General features: G+C 38.2%; 2 protein-coding genes across 6 annotated transcripts in view; one reads left to right on the plus strand and one right to left on the minus strand.

Moving 5' to 3' along the window:
* CENPU (centromere protein U) overlaps positions 1–1,593 on the plus strand; it is a 47,312-nt gene extending 45,719 nt beyond the window's left edge. The window contains exons 12-13 of the mRNA XM_069096062.1: positions 345–501; positions 1,253–1,593. Of these exons, the coding sequence (XP_068952163.1) occupies positions 345–501; positions 1,253–1,366 (271 nt within the window). The 3' untranslated portion in view covers positions 1,367–1,593. The remainder of the gene's footprint in view (positions 1–344; positions 502–1,252) is intronic.
* A 1,236-nt stretch (positions 1,594–2,829) lies between these two features.
* PRIMPOL (primase and DNA directed polymerase) overlaps positions 2,830–19,558 on the minus strand; it is a 45,069-nt gene continuing 28,340 nt past the window's right edge. For 2 of the 5 annotated variants that reach the window (XM_069096020.1, XM_069096027.1), the window contains exons 7-13: positions 19,260–19,422; positions 18,203–18,291; positions 17,436–17,525; positions 17,248–17,356; positions 14,018–14,100; positions 13,881–13,927; positions 2,830–3,503 (exon numbers count right to left, since the gene is read on the minus strand). In XM_069096020.1, coding sequence (XP_068952121.1) covers positions 3,207–3,503; positions 13,881–13,927; positions 14,018–14,100; positions 17,248–17,356; positions 17,436–17,525; positions 18,203–18,291; positions 19,260–19,422 — 878 coding nt within the window. In that variant the 3' untranslated portion in view covers positions 2,830–3,206. Of the gene's footprint in view, positions 3,504–3,978; positions 4,090–13,880; positions 13,928–14,017; positions 14,101–17,247; positions 17,357–17,435; positions 17,526–18,202; positions 18,292–19,259; positions 19,423–19,558 lie in introns of all 5 variants that reach the window. The other 3 variants (XR_011169869.1, XM_069096034.1, XM_069096048.1) reach the window with 3 other exon arrangements.

Here is a 19,558-nt window from a genome sequence, read left to right on the forward strand (position 1 = left end):
CCTGTTCTTCCCCAGTGATTTGCTTATTGAATAAAGGTACATTTTTTGGTTCACATTTACCTGTTTATTAAAATTGCTGTCAATGTTCATTAAAATAAGCCCTTCCCTGAAAATAAGCCCTCTGGTGTTTTTCTGTCCAAAAAATTAATAAGACAGTGTCTTATTATCGGGGAAACACGGTATTTGGTTTGCCTACTGTCTCATCCATTGCATTCTAAATTTATCGAAAGTAGGGCCTACCCTTTTTTTTTTGTATTGCCAGCTGCACACAGTAGGGGCACACAGCTGGGGCAGCTGCCACGTTTTGTTCTCACCTGTGGCCACACAATGTTGTTCTGTTTCAGGACTAAGCCAGAGTTGAAACATCTACAAGTAAAATATGAGGAGCTTAAAGAAAGAAAATCTTCCCTCACAGAAGCAATGTGGTTTTTATCCAGTTTAAAGCAGCTCCATCATGATTATGCAGCTCTTAAAAGGAAAACCCCAACAGAAAGAGAAGAGGTGAGAATATGTCTTAGAAACAGCACTGGTTTTGCAGATCTTCACAGCTGTTAGCCCCCTTTTACAGATGAGGAAACTGAGACTGAGGCTTTCCAGGCACAATGAGTGTGTCATAAGGTGTCAGCTAGCTGCAGAATCATTGGAGGAAATATCCATTCATTACATTCTTTTCCTGAGGGCAATTATTTTATTTTTTTTTAATCCATCAGTCAGCTAAAATTGATTTAGATTTGGCTGGTTTTTTAGTTTAGCCTGGAGTCAGGCAGACCTGAGTCAAGATCCTCAGTACCTCAGACACTGTGTGGACCTTGCCAAGTCACTTCACTTGTTTGCCTCAGTTTCCTCATCTGTAAAATGGGAATCATAACAACCCTGAGGTGTTGGGAAGATCAAATTCAAACAAGAATTGTCAAGCACTGGGACAAACAAAAAGTGAGTGATGATGAGGACATGCCAGGCACCAGGAATCCTCACGGGAAAGCATCTGAACAGGGGCCAAATCCCTGATATGGTATGATATATCTCAGTGCTGAGAACAAAAGTGGCTTCTCTGTAGTGCTGAAAATGAAAATGTAAATGTCTGTCCAGAAGTCTGTCTGCCTTAAATAACTGGCATCATTTCATTTTAGCAGATGTTAGGACCAAGAAACCTCAAAGACTTTCACTGTCTTCCTGGGGTCCTTCTTCATAAGTTCTAAGTTCTATACTATATTGATTGATCCAGTCATTTCAATTACTTTTCCTACAATAGTATGACTTGTCCAGCCTGCCAGCTCTGCTGTTTGAAGCAAGAGACGTTTCAGGAGCAGCAGAACACCTGAAAAAGATCAACTGTCATCTTCAGCAGCTTGTTGACCACAAATGAGAGTATTTTTAAAATCAGATTATATGTATATATGTATGTATGTGTTATTAGTGTGTTTTATCCACTGAGTTTCATTTCTGAATGACAAAATAATTGTTATTTCTAACATATTTGCATTAACTCCCTCCCTAACATATGATATTACACAAATATTTTGCACTTCTGCAAAAATGGAAAGTTTCTCAATTCTTCTGGCACCAAGTTTGGTTATTAAAAATTGCAGCTGAGTTTCGTTCTGGTTTTTGCTGTCATGTTTTCCTAGTTTTTCCTAAATCAGTTCACAATTTGTTCAGTTTTCCCCACAATAAATGTGTATATTATTTATTTCCAGCTTGGACCAGCTTTCATCTTCAACATTCAAATCATCATATTTTTTCAAATAGTTGTTGGCAGTTTTGTCTATTTTAACCACTTCATTTATCCAGACTCAAAATGAAGCTGTTTAATTTGGACATCTGAATTTGTCTTATTCTAAGTTCTCTCTTAAAGGAAAAGGAGCCTTGTTCAAGCTCTCTTGCTCATTTACCACATTAACCAAGGGTAGGCCAGAGAAGAAAAACAGACCACAGACAAGGTATCTCAGGGAGGCTCTTCTTTCAGGTTAGCAGATGTGGGGGCTGTGCTCCTTTCCTGTCTGACTTGGCAGTGTTGCCAGCAAAAGAATCCCCAGTTCCATCACCAAATATCTACAAATACAATTTACCCCCACCACTGCAGCTGGGTGAAGCAGTAGGGTGGCTTGACCTAGCAACCGTGTTTAATGTTCTGTAAAATGAAGATGAAACTACTCCAATATCTTTGCCAAGAAAACTTCAAATTCACCCCATCCCTCACACCTTTCCAACAACTCCATCCCCCTTCTTCTGGCTGGGCTCCCTGCCTCCAGACCATCTGCAATGTGATGTATTCTGATCACCTCTGGTTTCCTTTTTTTTGGCTTTTAAAGCCTTTCACACCTGGAACCCTCCTTCCTTTCCCAGGCTGGTGACAATGACCTCACCCTCCACTCCTGAAATGATCCTTCAGCTCCAATTCCACCTCCTGCAGGAGGCCCTTCCTGATTCTCTCTCTTCTATTACATATCTGAACTTTTTTTTTTTGCACGTTGCTTAGAATGTAAGACAGGAACCATGTTTTTTGCTTTGCTGTCTCTCTCCAATGATTGATAAATGCTTAGTGAAGAGTGACTCAGAAGCCAGCAGGGCAGCAGTACCAAGGAGGGCTCTAAAACTTTTGTTTTATGTGGATAAAGTCTAATTTCTGAAATTTCAGGGATGCTTCCTCAGTTTTCCTTGCAGCTCAGGGGTGCTGGTTTCTTTGCTTCCGGAGTTTCACAGGCCTAGGGCACAGTTAACTTAAAGGTTAGCAAGTTTGTTCATGGCCTGGATTTCTGAATTACCTGTCCCTGCTGTTTTGTTGGCATTATATTACATTGTTGGCATTAACACAGGTTTTGTTCAATATTTGAGATCATAACCATTAAAATATTTATTTATAAATTAAATTTATTAACAAATTAATGTAATTAATAAACAATAGAAATATCTGTTCAAAATAAAATGTTCAAAAGGTAAGAAAAATTGGGTACTGTATCAATTATAAGGCCCCAGACTAAAACGTGTGATTTCAACAGGGTAGATAATTCTCAGCACCTTCTTTGGTCCAGAAAGCTGCCTTTTCACTAGAAAAGTGCCAAGGAGCTTATGTGGGTTGCCCAGGCTCAGTCACACAGCCAGTATGGAGCATAGATGTGGGAACTTGAGTCTTCTCTATAACAGCTCACAACAAACAGTGAATTCATTTGTTTATAATGAGATTGAAAAAGGCCACCATTTTACCTTTAACCACTATCTGAAGTCAAATTACACTGTTCTTCTAACACCTGTATGAGAAGTGCATCAGGAATCTCATCCTCTTTGGGGATGTCACCGGTCAGACTCTCCGCTGTAGCTTCAGCAAACTCAACATCTTCAACAGCTTCCAAAAAATAGGTGTCATCAATTCCATTATTCCAGTCTTCATCTGATGGCACCTCTCTCATCAATATACTAGAAGATAATTCTTGAGAATTTGAGGATTTTTGGTTAGTTCCAATGTTCCTAGTTTCCGTGCCATTCAAAATATTGTCTTCACCATCCTAAAAAAAAAAAATATTCAAACAAAATCACAGACCAGATACTTATAACCAAGATGGATGGCAGCCCTGCTTCCACATTTCCTAAAAATCATACCATACCAAGAAATGCAATGAAATACCGTGTAAATTATATTTCCACAGAATTGCAGAAAAAGGTTTCTAGGAGCATAGAAAGGCAGATTGCCAACAAAGGCAAGTAAGTTTCCCAAAGCCAGCCAGGTGAGCTTTGAAACTTGGAAGTGACATTTGGAATGGGGAAGTGCTCAGACCAGAACATCTTCTGAGATGCCATGGAAGGCCCCCAAAGATCCAGCATTCTCAATTTGAAAGCCTAGAAGGAGGCCTATGCCCAGAAGGTGGGGGTCAGCAAAAGAAGCCAGGAGGGAGGGAGGAGTACACCCATGTCACCCCAAAATACATTAAGACAAAGACACAATTTTAAAAGGTAAAATATCTCAATGGAAAAATAACTGACCTGGAAAACCGATCCAGGAGAGATAATCTGAGAATTATTGGTCTACAGGAAAATCATGAAAAAAATGAGTGGTCAACATCTTCCAAGAGCTCATCAAGGAAAACTAAGATCCTAGAACCAGAGAGTAAAAGAAAAATCAAGAAAATCCACCAGACACCTCCTGAAAGAGATCTTTAATTGAAAAGTACGATAAATGTTGTGGCTATCAGGTAAAGGAGAAAAGATTACAAGGAGCCAGAAAGAAACAATTCAAATATCACAGAACCACAGTAAGGATCGCAGCTTCTACACCAAAAGATCTGATATGATTTTTCGTAAAGTAAAAGAGCTGTAAAAAAAAAAAAGCAATCTTGTAAGCAAGGAGATGATATGGATTCAGTGAAGAAGTTCCAGAACTTCTTGATGAAAAGGCTCAATGGAAAATTCAACCTCCAATTATACAAGACTCAAGAGAGACATAGAAAGGTAAATAGAGAAAACACACACAAAACTTGTTAAATATCAACAAGAGGTTGTTTACATCCCTATATGGGAAACTGATACCTGTTAATATTGAGAATTCTATTATAGAAGGTGTGGGTAATAAAAAGAAACAATTAAGCGCTGCAAAGGGACTGCAATGGAAGAAGAGGAAAGAATGAAGCAGAAAAGGGTAGATTATGCTACACAAAGAGCCATAAAAATATTATAGTAGAGGGAAAGAAGGGAGGGAGGAGATGAGCTTTTCCCTCATTGTTATGAACCAGAACCAATCAGTTAAGCATAGGACATCAAGTATCAAGACATATCTGGGCAGCCAGGTGGCTCAGTGAGTAAAAGCACTGGCTCTAGTGTTGGGATGACCTGGGTATCAAATCCGGGCTCAGATACTTAACTTGAGCAAGTTACTTAACCCCAATTGCTTAAAAAAAAAAAAAAATGGGGGCAGAGCCAAGATGGCGGAGTAGAAGCACGACCTTCCCCTGGCTATGGCTTCCACCTTCCCCAGTCCATGTTAAAAGGGGACTCTAAACATACTTTGGAGCTGCAGAACCCACAAAATGACACAGAGAAGCTAACCTCCAGCTGAGAACAGCCTGCCAGGCGGCAGGAATCCAGCGCAGTGCTCTGGGAGCGGAGCCCAGCACCACGAGGCTTTAGCCCCAGGGCAGGCCTGACCAGCCATCAGCCAGAGGGACTCTAGAACAGCAGCAGTTGTGGCCGTTTCCAGATTTATCAACACATAGATGCAAAGGACAAGGTGAGAGGCCAGTGCAGTCTGGACTTTGGGACCAGTAAGTGGGAATGCAGGCTTTTACCCCCGGGGCGAGAAGCTGCTGAGCTGCCAGCACAGCCAGCCAGCTCCACGTGGCAGCTTCAGCTCCTGGCCTGCGGGAGTGTAAGGGGACCAAGCACCAGTCTGAGGGGTAATCGCTCTTGCTTTAACCTGCTTGGATCTGGATTGCTGTCTAGGGTGGAGGTCCTGGGGTGTGTGTCCAGCTTGCCAGAGGCTGAGACCTCAGAGAGGGCACCCATCTAATACCTCTGGCAGCTGAGAAAACCACAGTGTTTCAAACAAAAGCGTGGCAAAAAGCCCAAAAGTCAAGTAATTGAGTGGCAAAATGAGCAGGCAAAAGAAAGCAGACAGAAGATGCCAACATTACACTCCTATTTTGGGGACAAGAAGGAGCAAGGTATGGAACAGGAGGAAAACAGTGACGTCAGAACTCCTGCACCAAAAACTTCAAAGGAAAATACAAGCTGGTTACAGGCCATAGAGGACCTTAAAAAGCAGATAAGAGAAGTGGAGGAAAAATTGGGAAGAAGAGAAATGAGAACAATGCAAGAAAATTATGAAATGAGAGTCAACAGCCTGACTGAGGAAAATAATACCTTAAAAAACGGACTGACTCAAATGGCAAAGGAGGCTCAAAAAGGCAATGAGGAGAAGAATGCCTTAAAAAGCTGAATTTGCCAGATGGAAAAAGAATCTCAAAAGCTCACTGAGGAGAATCATTGCTTCAGAATTAGATTGGAGCAAATGGAAGCTAATGACTTTATGAGAAATCAAGATGCTGTTAAACAGATCCAAACAAATGAAAGAATAGAAGGCAATGTGAAATATCTCATGGGAAAAACCACTGACCTGGATAATTTAAAAATTATTGGACTACCTGAAAGCCATGACCAAAGTAAGAACCTAGAAATCATCCTCCAGGAAGTTCTCAAAGAAAACTGCCCTGATGTTTTAGAACCAGAGGGCAAAATAGAGGTTGAAAGAATCCACCAATCACCTACTGAAAAAGAAAACTCCTTAGGAATATTATAGCCAGGTTCCGGAATACCCAGATCAAGGAGAGAATATTACAAGAAGCCAGGAAGAAACAATTTGAATATTATGGAAACACAATCAGGATAACCCAGGATCTGGCAGCTTCTTACACTGAGGGATCGAAGGGCTTGGAATGTGATATTCCGGAGGTCAAGGGAGCTGGGATTAAAACCAAGAGTCACCTACCCAGCAAAACTGAGTATCATGTTTCAGGGGAAAATATGGTCATTCAGTGAAATAGAGGACTTTCAAGCATTCTTGCTGAAAAAACCAGAGTTGAATAAAAAAATTTGACAATTAGATACAAGCAGGAGAAGCATGAGAAGGTAAACAGGGAAAAGAAATCATAAGGAACTTTGTTAAGTTGAACTATTAACATTCCTACATGGGAAAACTTTATGTTTATGTAACTTATGAAATTTTTCTGAGTAGTTAAAGGGATTAGAAATATGTCTATGTATGAGGTTATGTGGTCATATGAATACATATGTGAATGTGTGTATATATGTTTACAGGTATACATAGATAGAGGGCACAGGACCAATTTAACAGGAAGGGATGATACTTAAAAGGTGAAATTAAGAGGTGAGAGGAGATGGGGAGAGACAGAATGGGGTAAACTATCATACAGAAGAGGCAAGGGAAAATGGTTACAACGGAGGGGAAGAATAGGAAGGCAAAAGGGAATGGGTCAACCTTATTCTCATTGAATTTGGCTTGGGGAGGGAATGAAATACACACTAAATAGGGTATCTCACCCTACAGAAGAGTAGGGGGGGGAGGGAAGTTGGAAGCATCCACTTTTGAAAAGGTATGGATGATCAGGGTGGAGAGTGGAGTGGGTGTGAGGTGGGATGGCAGGGAGTGTAGTCAGTCTTTTACAACGTATCTACTATGTTGTTGTTTTGCCACACATGTACAGCCTATACCGAACTGCTTGTCTTAGTGGTGGGGGTAGGTGACAGGGAGGGAGGGTAATGAATCTGGAATTGAAAGTTTTAAAATCAAATATTCAAATATATGTATGTACATACATATATATTATTAATACCATCTTACATGTAATTGGGAAATAAGATATACAGGCACTGAGATCCACTGGAAAAGTCGAAAGTGGTATGGGAGAAAATATGGGAGAGAGCAGATTGGAGGAGGGGATATCCTGTGGGACTGCTATTTTGGGGCGGTGGGTGGGGGAAAGTGGGGAGAAAATGTAAATCAGAAGTTAATAAAGCAAAAAAGTGTTTCTGACTGTAGAACCTTTTATAGAGATATACTAATTTCCCAAGTTCAAGGACAAGAACTCCTTTATTTTTTAGATTAACTCATAATCATTTTTGGAATTTTGAGTTCCAGACTCTCCCTCCCTCCCCTCCATTCTCCCTGGGAAGGCAAGCAGTTTGATTCTGATTGTGCATGTAAAGCCATGCAAAATATATATTAGTGATATTGTTTCAAAACTTATAATAGAGGGAAAGATCTATTCTTGTCATATTTGGTACAGTATCGGCAGTAGGAGGGGGGGAGAGTGAGAGTAGGAAGAAGGGAGAAGGGGAAAAATAAAAGCATAAATGGGAGGGAATAAGATGGAAGGAAAGATAGTGAACTCTCCCATAAAATGGAGGTGGATAGCAGAATGGATTAGAAATCATAATATGAGGGGGCGGCCAGGTAGCACAGCGAGTAAGAGTACTGGCTCCAGTGTCAGAACGACCTGGAGATCGAATCCTGGGCTCGGACACTTAGCACCCACCCAGAAACACCTGGCCGTGTAACCTTGAGCAAGTTACTTAACCCCAATTGCTTAGGGGCGGCCAGGTGGCTCAGCGAGTAAGAGTACTGGCTCCAGTGTTGGGACGACCTGGAGATCAAATCCCGGGCTCAGACACTCAGCACCACACCCAGAAATAACTGGCCATGTAACCTTGAGCAAGTTACTTAACCCTGATTGCTTAAAAAAAAAAAAAAAGAAATCATAATATGCTGTTTACAAGAAACACATTTGAAATGGGGTACACAGGGTAATTTTACACAGGGTAAAGGTAAAAAAGGCTGGAGTAAAATTTACTTTTTTAAATTATATATATTATTATAATGATTACCTAATTAATTCTTATCTACTAAACATTTATGCACCAAGCATAAATGCACAGCATCCAGATTCCTAAAGGAGAAGTTAAGGATATTAGATAAGAAATAGACAGCAAAACTATAATAGTGGGGGACTTTAATCTCTATAACCTCAAAATAAAGAAATAGATATGGAGAAAAAAAGCACCTTCTCCACAGGCACAAAAAAATATTAAATGATGCATCTTTTTCAGATCATGATGCAATAAAAAAAATTATATGGAAGGACAGACTAAAAACTAATTGGAAACTTCATTCAAGAGAATAACAATGAGAAACTTGTGGGGATATATAAAACTTAGGGCAAGTTTTATATATCCCCTGAATGCATACATAAATAAGATAGAGAAAATGGAGGTCAATAAATTGGGTATGAACTGAAAAAGCCAGAAAAAGAACAAATTGAAAACCCCCAATTTTTACAAATAATGAAAACCAAAGGAGAGATTAGTAAATAAATAAAACAATAAAAGTCAATGATAAAAAAGCAAAAAACCAAAGTATCATTTTTGATACATGAAATTAAAACACTAATTATTCAATTGTGCTCAATTGTATGCAAATAAATTTGACAATTTTAGTGAAATGGATGATTCTGACAAATAACTGAAGAGGAAGTAAACCCATCTCAGAAAAAGAAATTTAACAAGCCATCAATGGCTTGTTCGTCAATAGAAAAATCTGCAGGGCTTCTACCAAAATTCTACCAAACATTTAAAGAACAATTGACTTTAATTCTTTACAAACTATTCAGGAAACTAGAGGAGTACTACCAAATTCTTTTTTATGAGACCTAAATCGGGAAAATTACAGACCAATTTCCCTTATGAATATAGATGCAAAAATTACTTTGATCAGGTAGGATTTATTCCAGGAATGCAAGTGCGGTTCACTATCAGGAAAGCTATCAGTATAATCGACCACATCAACAATAAATATATGATTATATGACGCAGAAAAGGCTTTTGACAAAAAACAATGGAGTCTTTCTTAAAATAATAAGTAGCATCTACCTAAAACCATCAGCAAGCATTTTCAGGGTGAAACAAAGATATCACCCCTCTCATTCAATTTGATTAGTATCAGAGAAATGATAAGAGAAGAAAAAGAAATTGAAGGAATCAAATTAGGCAAAGAAGAGACTCTCTTTGCAGATGATATGATGACATATTTAGTGAATCCTAGAGAATCAAGTAAAAAATTACCTGAGATAATAAACAAATTTAGCAAAGTTGCAGGTTATATAATAAACCCACATTGGCATTCCTAACAAAATCCAACAGCAAGAGATAGAAAGAGAAATCCCATTTAAAGTTACTGTAGAAATTGTAAAATATTTGGGAATCTACCTGCCAAAACAAACCAAGGACTTATTTGAACACAATTACAAAACACTTTTCTCACACAAAGTCAAATCTAACTAACTGGAAAAACATCATTTGCTCATGGAGCTAATACAATAAAAATGACAATTCTACCTAAATTATTAATTATTAATATTTAGTGCCATGCCAATCAATCTACCAAAAAATTTACTTTGTAGAGCGAGAAAAAATAGTACCAAAATTCATTTGGAAGAACATAAAGGCAATTAATGAAAAGAAAATTCTAGGGAAAGTGGCCTAGCCATAACAAATTTTAATCTATTATAAAGCAGCAGTCATCAAAACTACTTGGTACTGGTTGAGGAATAGATCAATGGGTACAGGAGACTGAGCATCCAATGACTATAGCAATCTATTGTTTGATAAACCCAAAGACCCCAGTTTTGGGGATAACAACGCACTATCTGATAAAAACTGCTGGGAAACCTGGGACATAGTATGGCAGAAATTGGGCATAGACACATCTTACACAGTACACTAAAAGTCAAAACGGGATCCATACAAAAGCTGTAAGCAATCTGGGAGAGCAAGGGATAGTTTACCTGTCAGATCTATGGAGGGGGGAAGACTTCACAAGAGTTAGAATTATAAAATGCAAAATGGATAATTTTGATTCCATTAAAACTGAAAAGCTTTTGTAGAAATAAAGGCAGTGTCACCAAGATTAGGAGGGAAGTGGAATATTAGGAAAGAATTTTTGCAACCAGTGTCTCTGATAAAGGTCTCATTTCTAAAATATACAAATAATTGAGTTGAATCTCTAAGAATACAAGCCATTACCCAATTGATAAATGGTCAAAGGCAGTTCTCAGAAGATAAAATATCTATTAGCATATGAAAAAATGTTCTAAATCACTATTGATTGGAGAAATGAAAATCAAAACAATTCTGAGGTAACACATCTCACTGGCCAGATTGGCTAAAATGACAAAACAGGAAAATGATAAATGCTGGAGAAGATGTGGAAAAATTGGAACACTAATGCACTGTTGGTGGAGTTGTGAACTGATCCAACCATTCTGGAGAGCAATATGTAAGTGCATACCCTTGGGTGGCTAGGTTGCCCAGTGAATAGAGCACCAGTCAGAGGGACCCTGAGTTCAAATCTGACCTCAGACATATAACACAAAAAACTAGCCGTGTGACCTTGGGCAAATCACTTAACCCCAACTGCACTCCAAAAAGCAAATAAATAAGTGTGTGCACTTTGACCCAGCCATACCACTTCTAGGGTCTGATCCCAGAGGTCAGAGAAGTGGGAGGACCCGAATGTACAAAAATATTTATAGCGGCTCTTTTTGTGGTGGCAAACAACTGGAAAGGCCCATCAATTGGGAAATATAAGTTGTGGTATATGAATGAGGAATACTATAAGAAATAAAGAGCAAACGGACTTCATAATAACCTGGAGAGACTTATATAAACTGATGCTGAGTGAGAAGAGCAGAACAAGGAGAAATCTGTACACAATCACAACCACAACGTATGCGTGATGACCAACTTTGATAGACTGGGCTCCTCTCAGCAATGCAATGTTATAAAATGTTATATATATAATATAATAATATATATACACATATATATGTTACATATATACTCCAAAAGATGGAAAGGGCTGTCCACATCCAGAGAAAGAGACGTGGAGTCAAAATGCAGAATGAAACAAACAACTTGCTGTGTTTCTTGTTTTGTTTCCCTTTTCCCAATGATCATTCCATCAGTTATAATCCTTCTTTACAATCTGACTAATGATCAATGTGAAGATATTTGTAGATCCTTTATTTGGGGCCGGGGGAGAAAATTTGAAACTCAAGTGACTGTGGAAATGAATGCTGTAAACTAAAAATAAACAAATCAATTCCAATAAATAAATAAATTAATTAAATGAGCTGGAGAAGGGGGAAAAAAGTACCAAGAAGCTGCAGTCAGAATCACACAAGACCAGACCTGGAAGCTTCAAGTAGGATACTTTAAGTAAGATACATAAGAAGATACTGGAATTCAGTATTCCTCACAACCAGGAATAACCTACCATGCAAAGTTGACTATGATCCTACAGGAAAAATTAAAAAGATATTTAATGGAAGAGATTTTCAAGGCATCTCTGATGAAAATATGAGTTAAGTAGGAATTTTGGAATATGAACATGAGTCAAGAGAAACCCTGCTCAAGCAATTGAAAAAGGCTGCATGATGCTGTAGAGCTAACACTCTAATAGGGAGAGAAAATACAAGCATCCCTTCAGAACGTTAATGTCTTCCAAAGGGCATTGTGGGAATTAAATAAGAGAAACAGAGGTTGTAGGTACCTCATCCTATTTTGTGGGTTTGAAGAAGGGGAAAGAAAAGGGAGAGTAAAAGGTAAGTAAAGTAAAAAATATGTTAGTATGAAAAGGCAGAATAAGAGTAGGGAACATGTTTTTTTTCCTCATTTACAATTGGGGTACATGAGAAAAGAGTATGCAGACATGCAGAAAGGGGCAGCAGGCATCAGTGGGATCTCATCTGAAAAAGAAAGCAGTTTGGTTTAGATACATCAAACTCAAGAGGGAGGAGATATGGAAAAAAGAACTGTTAAGAGTTGTTAAGCAATACTAGAGGGGCAATACTCAAGGATCTTCAAAGAGGTGAGAAATCAAGATGAAGAAAAACTCTGGGAAAAGGAATTTTCAGAGAATTCTGGGAACATCTGAATGAAATGATAAAGAATTAAATGAGCAGAACTAGGAGAAAACGTATACAAGTAGAATGTGAAAAGAAAAACAAACTGTAAAGATAGAAGAACACCAATCTTTACAGTTTGTTTTTCTACGAAGGTTTGGAAAACATTCACCAATAAACCCCACCTGAATGGGGTGTTTTTTATGGGCTAATTCACTGATTGCTTCCCATTTCTTTCAATGAAATTTTTATTTATTTCTAATTTTGTTAATTCATAGTTTTGCAAAAAACCACCTATTCCTTTTGCTTCAGTTTTCAAATATATCAGCATGTAGCTGTGTACATTTACTGATGGAATTCTTAATTACTTTGTATTTGTAATGATATCTCCTTCTTTTCTAATTTTGATTAAGTTGTCTTTTTTTTTTTTGCCTTTTGGAGGGCAATTGGGGTTAAGTAACTTGCCCAAGGTTACACGGCTAGTATTTTTGTGTGGGTGTTAAGTGTCTCAGGCTGGAACCGAATTCGGGTCCTCCCGACTCCAGGGCCGGAGCTTTACTCACTGCATCATCTAGCCACCCCCTAAGTTGTCTTTCTTAATTGTGAGTGATTATACTTGCTAGTAAACAGTTTGTCATCTTATTGATCTTTATAAAAAGCCAGACAAAGTTTTGTTAATTCAGTTGTTTTTCACTTTCTTTTCTAAAAAAATTATCTTTTTTCCCTTTGCACTGTTACTTGTTTTGTAATGTCTTTAAGTAAAAACTTGTTTTATTCAGTAAGTATATTACGTTTACCAAAGGAATAGCTTCATACAAAAATTATTTCCTTTGGTCCTTTTATCCAAAAGAAACTCTCTTCATTTGCCCTGATTCTAAGAACAATTACTCTGCAACCTTCCTTATCCATTCTACACTAGAGATAATTTTTCTATATCCCAATAAAATAAGCTTATATAACCTAAATAGCTTCTAGCTCCTTCATATTGGGTATGTGATTACTATGATGGAAAAAATTAACTTAAAAAGCTTACTGAATTAGTTATCAAGGGATTTAATTCATAGTGCTAATGTGAATAAGGTTCTAGTAGGAATCAATGTTGGGAATGTAAAGAGCCAGCTGTTCAAATTGTTGCCCTGAGCTCTGCGTTTGTCTGCACTAAAGGTTTAATATTTCTGAGGTTTGGCCAAGTATGAATGAAATTTCAAAAATGAACACACAAGAGAACAATAATAGCAGCCATCCTCATCCTTTACATCATGCTAATCATACATATCTGGGGAAAAGGAGGAACGGGACAGGAAGCTATTTTCTTAAGTTTCAGAATGACCTAGATTTAATAATTAATATTAATACTTGTACCTTTAATTCAAAGACAAGTTAGCTATTCTAAAATAACAAAAAAATAGTACATACCTCTTTAAACAGATATAAGAGGCACACTTCAGCTGGTAATGGGAAACCTAAATCGGAGAAATTTTTATTTATTGCTTGAGAAAAACATCTAATTTTTTAATTTCTGGAAAAACCGTCTTGAACAATCAAAAACTTACAATCTGATTTGAAGTTTTCTGCTCTGCAGACAGGATCGTGACATTTTTGATACCAAACCTCATTTTTCAGATCCACCAGAATCCTTCAAATATAAATATAAATATTACATCTCCCAATCTAAGTTTTAGCACATTACTTTTAAAAAATTTATTGTCATTTAAAAAATCCGTTTCATTTCTACCTTTTCCCCTCCCCTATCCAATGAACCATCCTTTGTAATTGTAATAACAAAAAAGGCAATTCAGCAAGATCAACCAGCAATCATCTGAATCTGACAGTCTATGCAATATCTTACACCCACATTGCCCTGCCTGTACAAAGAAGGGAAGCAGGTGCACTTTCTCAGCTCTTCTCCAGAGCCAAGATTATCAGTGGTTTTACTGAATAAAGGTCTTAGCATATGTCTTTTTCACTGTCCATTTACATTATGAATTGCTTTCCTTTTTCTGCTTATTTCATTCTGAATCAATCAATTCCTCCTTCAATGGCAAGAGCCCTGGCTCAGGTGTTCACTTCACCTGTGTCACTACCTGGGTGATTTGGGGCCAGTCACCCGAGCTTCCTGGGCCTCAGTTTATTCATCTGTAAAGTTAAGAGGTTTGGACCAGATAACCTCTGTGATCCCATTTGTTTAGCCATTACCAATGGCTGGGTCTCTACTTCATTTCCAGTTCTTTGCTGCTCCAAGTGCCCTTGAGTATTCTGGGGTTCATGGTGGAACCCTTTTGTTTTTTTACCTCCCTGGAGTAGATGCCTAGCTGTGGGTTCTTTGGGTCAAAGTATATGGATATTTTCATACATAACTTTTTTCTTTAGCATAATTTCTTAATTAATGGATCAATTAATAGATTCAAATAAAATTTGTTTATTTTATTATCCTCATTTCTCAACGCCTCTCCTTCCCCTTTCCAGTAAGTCTGTTATAATGGAGAATTTAAAAAAGGAAAAAAAAAAAGTTCTGCAAAACCAAGCCGGATTAGCTTTGTCTGACAGTTTATGCAGTGTTTTCTACCCATAGTTCCACAACCTCTCTGTAAACAGGGAAGGGAGGCACACTTTTTCAACTCTTCTCTGAAGAGGCTGCGCCATTAATAATTATACACTGCAGGACATTAATAAATATATAAGCATCATTACTATGAAATCTGCTGCTATCTACCATTGAGTATTTACTAACCACTTGTTATATGTTCTGATACGAGGCACCATGTCGTGAGCTACACAGCACACAAACAAGTATAAAAAAATGCCCCTGCCCTTGAGGAGCTAACAGTCAACTTTAGGAGACAAAAGATAGGTGAAAAGCTAACAATTATTCCCAACAGGATGGAAATACTGTACCAGCAAAAATTCAAGTGACCTGCAATGATGGTCTTGAAAATGGGCCAGGAGGATTTCAATCTAAAGAGCCCTGTTCAGTGGAATGACATAAAGGCAGAATATCATAAGTAGTATTTTGGGCAGAGCGAGAAGGGCCTGTGCTGGGGAGACAGAGGTACAGTAGGGAGAACAGCATTCTATGAGTTGGGTCAGGACTCTGGCTAGGTATTCATCCTCATAGTGCCTCAGTTTCCTCAATGAGAAAATGAGAGGGTTGGATTAGATGACCTCTGAGGTCTCTTTTAATCCTATGAAGTTCTCAGAGGATGATGCTGACATTCCAAGCCTCAGTGTCTGTGAGAATGATAGAAAGGAAGTCATAAGGTAGAATCCTGTGTTCATGAGAAAACAGATTTAGCTATGCCCAAAGGGCTATAAAAATGTGAATGCCCTTTGACCCAGCAATACCACTTCTAGGAAGTGGAAGAATGGTCCAAATGTGATCAACAGCAGTAAACAATAAATCGGGTTGGCGGCCTCCCTTGATGACCAGAAGACCGCACTGAGGGCCAACAAGGGTCTTCTAAGCCTAGGTATCATCATTTGGACCTTCTCTGGCAAAGGAGCCTCAGCTCCTCCCCATTCAGAACATGGGAACTGTTGTTCAGTTAGCTGTGTCTGACTCTACATGAGAATCTTGGCAAAGACATGGGAGAGCTTGCCATTCCCTTCTCCAGTGTGTCCCCGTTTTACAGATGAGGAACTGAGGCTAATGGGTTAAGTGACTTGTCCAGGGTCACAGCTAGCAAGTGTCTGAGGCTGATTTGGACTCAGATCTAGGTGCTCTATCCATTGCACCTCAGATAACAGGATTAGGCTGCAGGCAAGGCTCATCTGCAGCAGTTTTGATCGATTCAACCTGAATTTGAGTTAAATGGGACCATGGGTAATAACATAAGGGTATTTCTGATCTTAACCCAGCTCTATCTACCTTCTTTCCCTTTTCTGGGTTTCCTACATACTCTAAACTCTTGCTAATCTCATTTCTGTCCCTGACACTGGGGACAGTTTCAACTGAAACCAGAGGTTCCCAAACTTATCTGGCTTACCACCCCTTAAAAAAAAAATTATTCAGCACCCCCCTGGAAATCTACTTTCTTTAACCCTTTAATGGTTTGGTGTTTCTAAAAATTTACATCATTAAAAACAAATTTTTTTTAATGACACATCTTAAATTTAAGAGTTTTTTGTAAATTTGTAAGTTTTTTCCTGCACTGAAATTCTGATGATGCAATATTGTGTCACATAACTGTATAGTATCTTATAAACAAGTCCTTATAGGCACATATTCCTCCTGAAGCATGCTGGACTTCCTGACAATGCACAACATGCTCACCTGCCTGTTAGCTTGTTAAGACCTGTCTTCAGACCTGACACTAATAAGTTATAACTTGCATTTTATGTGTTCATTTGGAAAATAATGTAATCACTCTGACTTTAACTCTGTTACACAGCAAATGAAACATATATGAACAGTTTTTCAAAATTTTCTTCTCTTCCTTATGCTTCTAGTGCCCCCTTAATTTTGTTCAGTACCCCTCAGTTGAACCCAAGGCTACTACCGCCCCACCCCCCACATGGTTCCAGTGCCCCCAAGGGGACAGTATCACCCTTTGGGAACATATGGCTCAAGCAGTTCTCCTTAGCTTGAGACTTAAGAGTAAGCTAAGTAAATGCTTACATTATCAAGTAGAGCATAAATAAAAATCAAATGTAATGGATACAGATTATTAGAAATAAACTGTAACTATAAATTTAACACAGTTCTGTGCAAAAGCCTAATCTAAAATGGCAATAAATTAAAAAAAAATATGTGTAACTTTCTCTAAAACATAAATCATTTACTTACATTATATTATTACTCTTGTGGGCTCTTTGAATATTTCCACACCAGCGATACTTAGAAATATCATAAACAAGTAATTCTTCTGGGAAAAAGTAGTTCCAACAGCGAATTTCTGAAACATCAACAATATGTATAAATTCAACAGAAGCACATCTGAGCAATACTTAATAATAAACAACAAAGAGATTTACCTCCCTTAATGCCATTTTTATTCACCAAAGAAAGAACAAAGTTATCAATTTCAGGGTATGGTGAGCACTGAAAGCCATCAATAACACCCACTGAAAAAAAAAGAAGGGAATGTGTCAAATACTCAAGAACTAGAAGATACATAGCTAGACTGTACTTATTTGGGGGCTGTAGATTTTTTCAGCCCAGGTGCCCACATTTTCTTGTTTTTTCTCCTCTCCTATTTGCCTTTTGGCAATGAGAGAGCAGCTCAGGAAAGAATGAGAGTATGAAACACAAAATCTGGTCAATTTTGCCTCTCCTTAGCAGTTAGGATAAATCAAGATTTTTAATTAAGTGTATGACTTATTTTTTTTTTGGAGGGCAATTGGGGTTAAGTGACTTGCCCAAAGTCACATGGCTAGTAAGTGTGTCAAGTGTCTGAGGCTGGATTCGAACTCAGGTCCCCCTGACTCCAGGGCTGATGCTCTATTCACTGCTCCACCTAGCCACCCCTAAATGTATGATTTTCCAGTTTTTAAAATAAGAAATGTATAGCAAGAACATTGAGATAAAAGGTCTCATTTAGGGGCAGTGAGGTGGTGCAATGCATAGAACACTGACCCTGGAGTCAGGAGGACCTGAGTTCAAATTCAGCCTCAGACACTTAACACTTACTAGCCTAGCCGTGTGACCTTGGGCAAGTCACTTAACCCCAACTGCCCTCCCCCCCAAAAAAGAAAACCTTTTAAGAAATAGTTAAATATATAAAATATTTTAAATAGTGTACCTCTAGTACAGCCACTGTTAAAACATTCAGTCCTTTTTTGTTTACTTAGAGGTACATCACAGGTAAGGATGCGTAAAGTATCTGAAAATCTGAGAATATAAACAGAGAAAATTAAAATGCTATTACACTAATATTAAAGAACAAAATGCCATGGAAAGCAATTAAGTTCCTAACATTAGAACATTTAAATATTATGTATTCAATATCTGTACACATGCTGCACCATATTTACACACACAATCCCCCTTTCTCTCTCAAAAGGAAGGCGATAGCTATTGAGTGAATTACTCCCTCTGATGACAAGGTGAACAAGGATTGCTGCAGCTGTAATTTGAGGCACACTTAGCACATTGTTTGGCACATAGTAGGGATTTAACAAATGATTGTTGCCTGAAAATGAGAAGGGTAGTGTAGTGTACTAGACAAATCTCTAAATAGGTAGTCAGGAAGCCCAGGATCTAATATCATCACCACCTCTATAGAGACAAGGTTTACAAAACAATTTCTACACATCCAGCCCAGGAAACAGGCAGTCCCAATGTTATTATTATTTCTATTTTAAAGACGGCTCAGTGATTCACCTATGGCCACATAACTAGTGAGTCTCAGAGTGTCATGGCTGGAACTCATCTTCTGATTCTAAGGCCAGTGGGAAGGAACTAAGCATTTATTTAATGCCCATCACAAGCCAGGCACTGCGCTAAGAGCTTTACAAAGATCTCGTTTGATTCTAACCCCAGTGGGAGGCGCTATTATTATCCTCATTTTGTAGATGAGGAAATTACGACAGATTAAATATCTTGCCTGGGTTCACATAGCTATTAAGTGTCTGAGGTTGGATTTGAATTCAGGTCTTCTGACTCCAGGCCCAGAGCTCTCCAAAGTACATGAAGCTTCTAGTCTCCTGACCCAGAGAGGCACTAATCTCTGATACTAGAGCTGATGACTCCAGAGAACACAGAGGCCCCAGAAGATCCCCTGATACCATCAGATCTTCTTTGATAAAAGTTGCCACAGTTAATCACAAATAAAATAGCTTAATTCTGGCACTGTATACCTGATGTTGGTGACCAAAGAAGAAAGGAAATACTGGTTTTCTTCAGAAACAGTCTTTGATTGTTTAGGAACAAATTTGTTATCTTCAGCTACTTCCAAAGGCACACATTTGCCCCATTTTGATGATTTGTACAGCCGGAAGTTTCTATTTCTTGTATAAACTCCTATATAATACATACATGTAAAAAACAAAGAAAAAGGTATAAATTTTGAGAAATCACTGTGATAACAGTGAAAAAGTTCTGGTCAGAAGATCTGAATTTGGGTCTCTGCTCTGATTCTAATTAATTACATGTCAGT

The sequence above is a fragment of the Petaurus breviceps genome, unplaced genomic scaffold, assembly GCF_028583685.1.
Source record: "Petaurus breviceps papuanus isolate PSGF00001 unplaced genomic scaffold, PetGlider_PUasm1.0 126, whole genome shotgun sequence".
Classification (NCBI taxonomy): domain Eukaryota; kingdom Metazoa; phylum Chordata; class Mammalia; order Diprotodontia; family Petauridae; genus Petaurus; species Petaurus breviceps.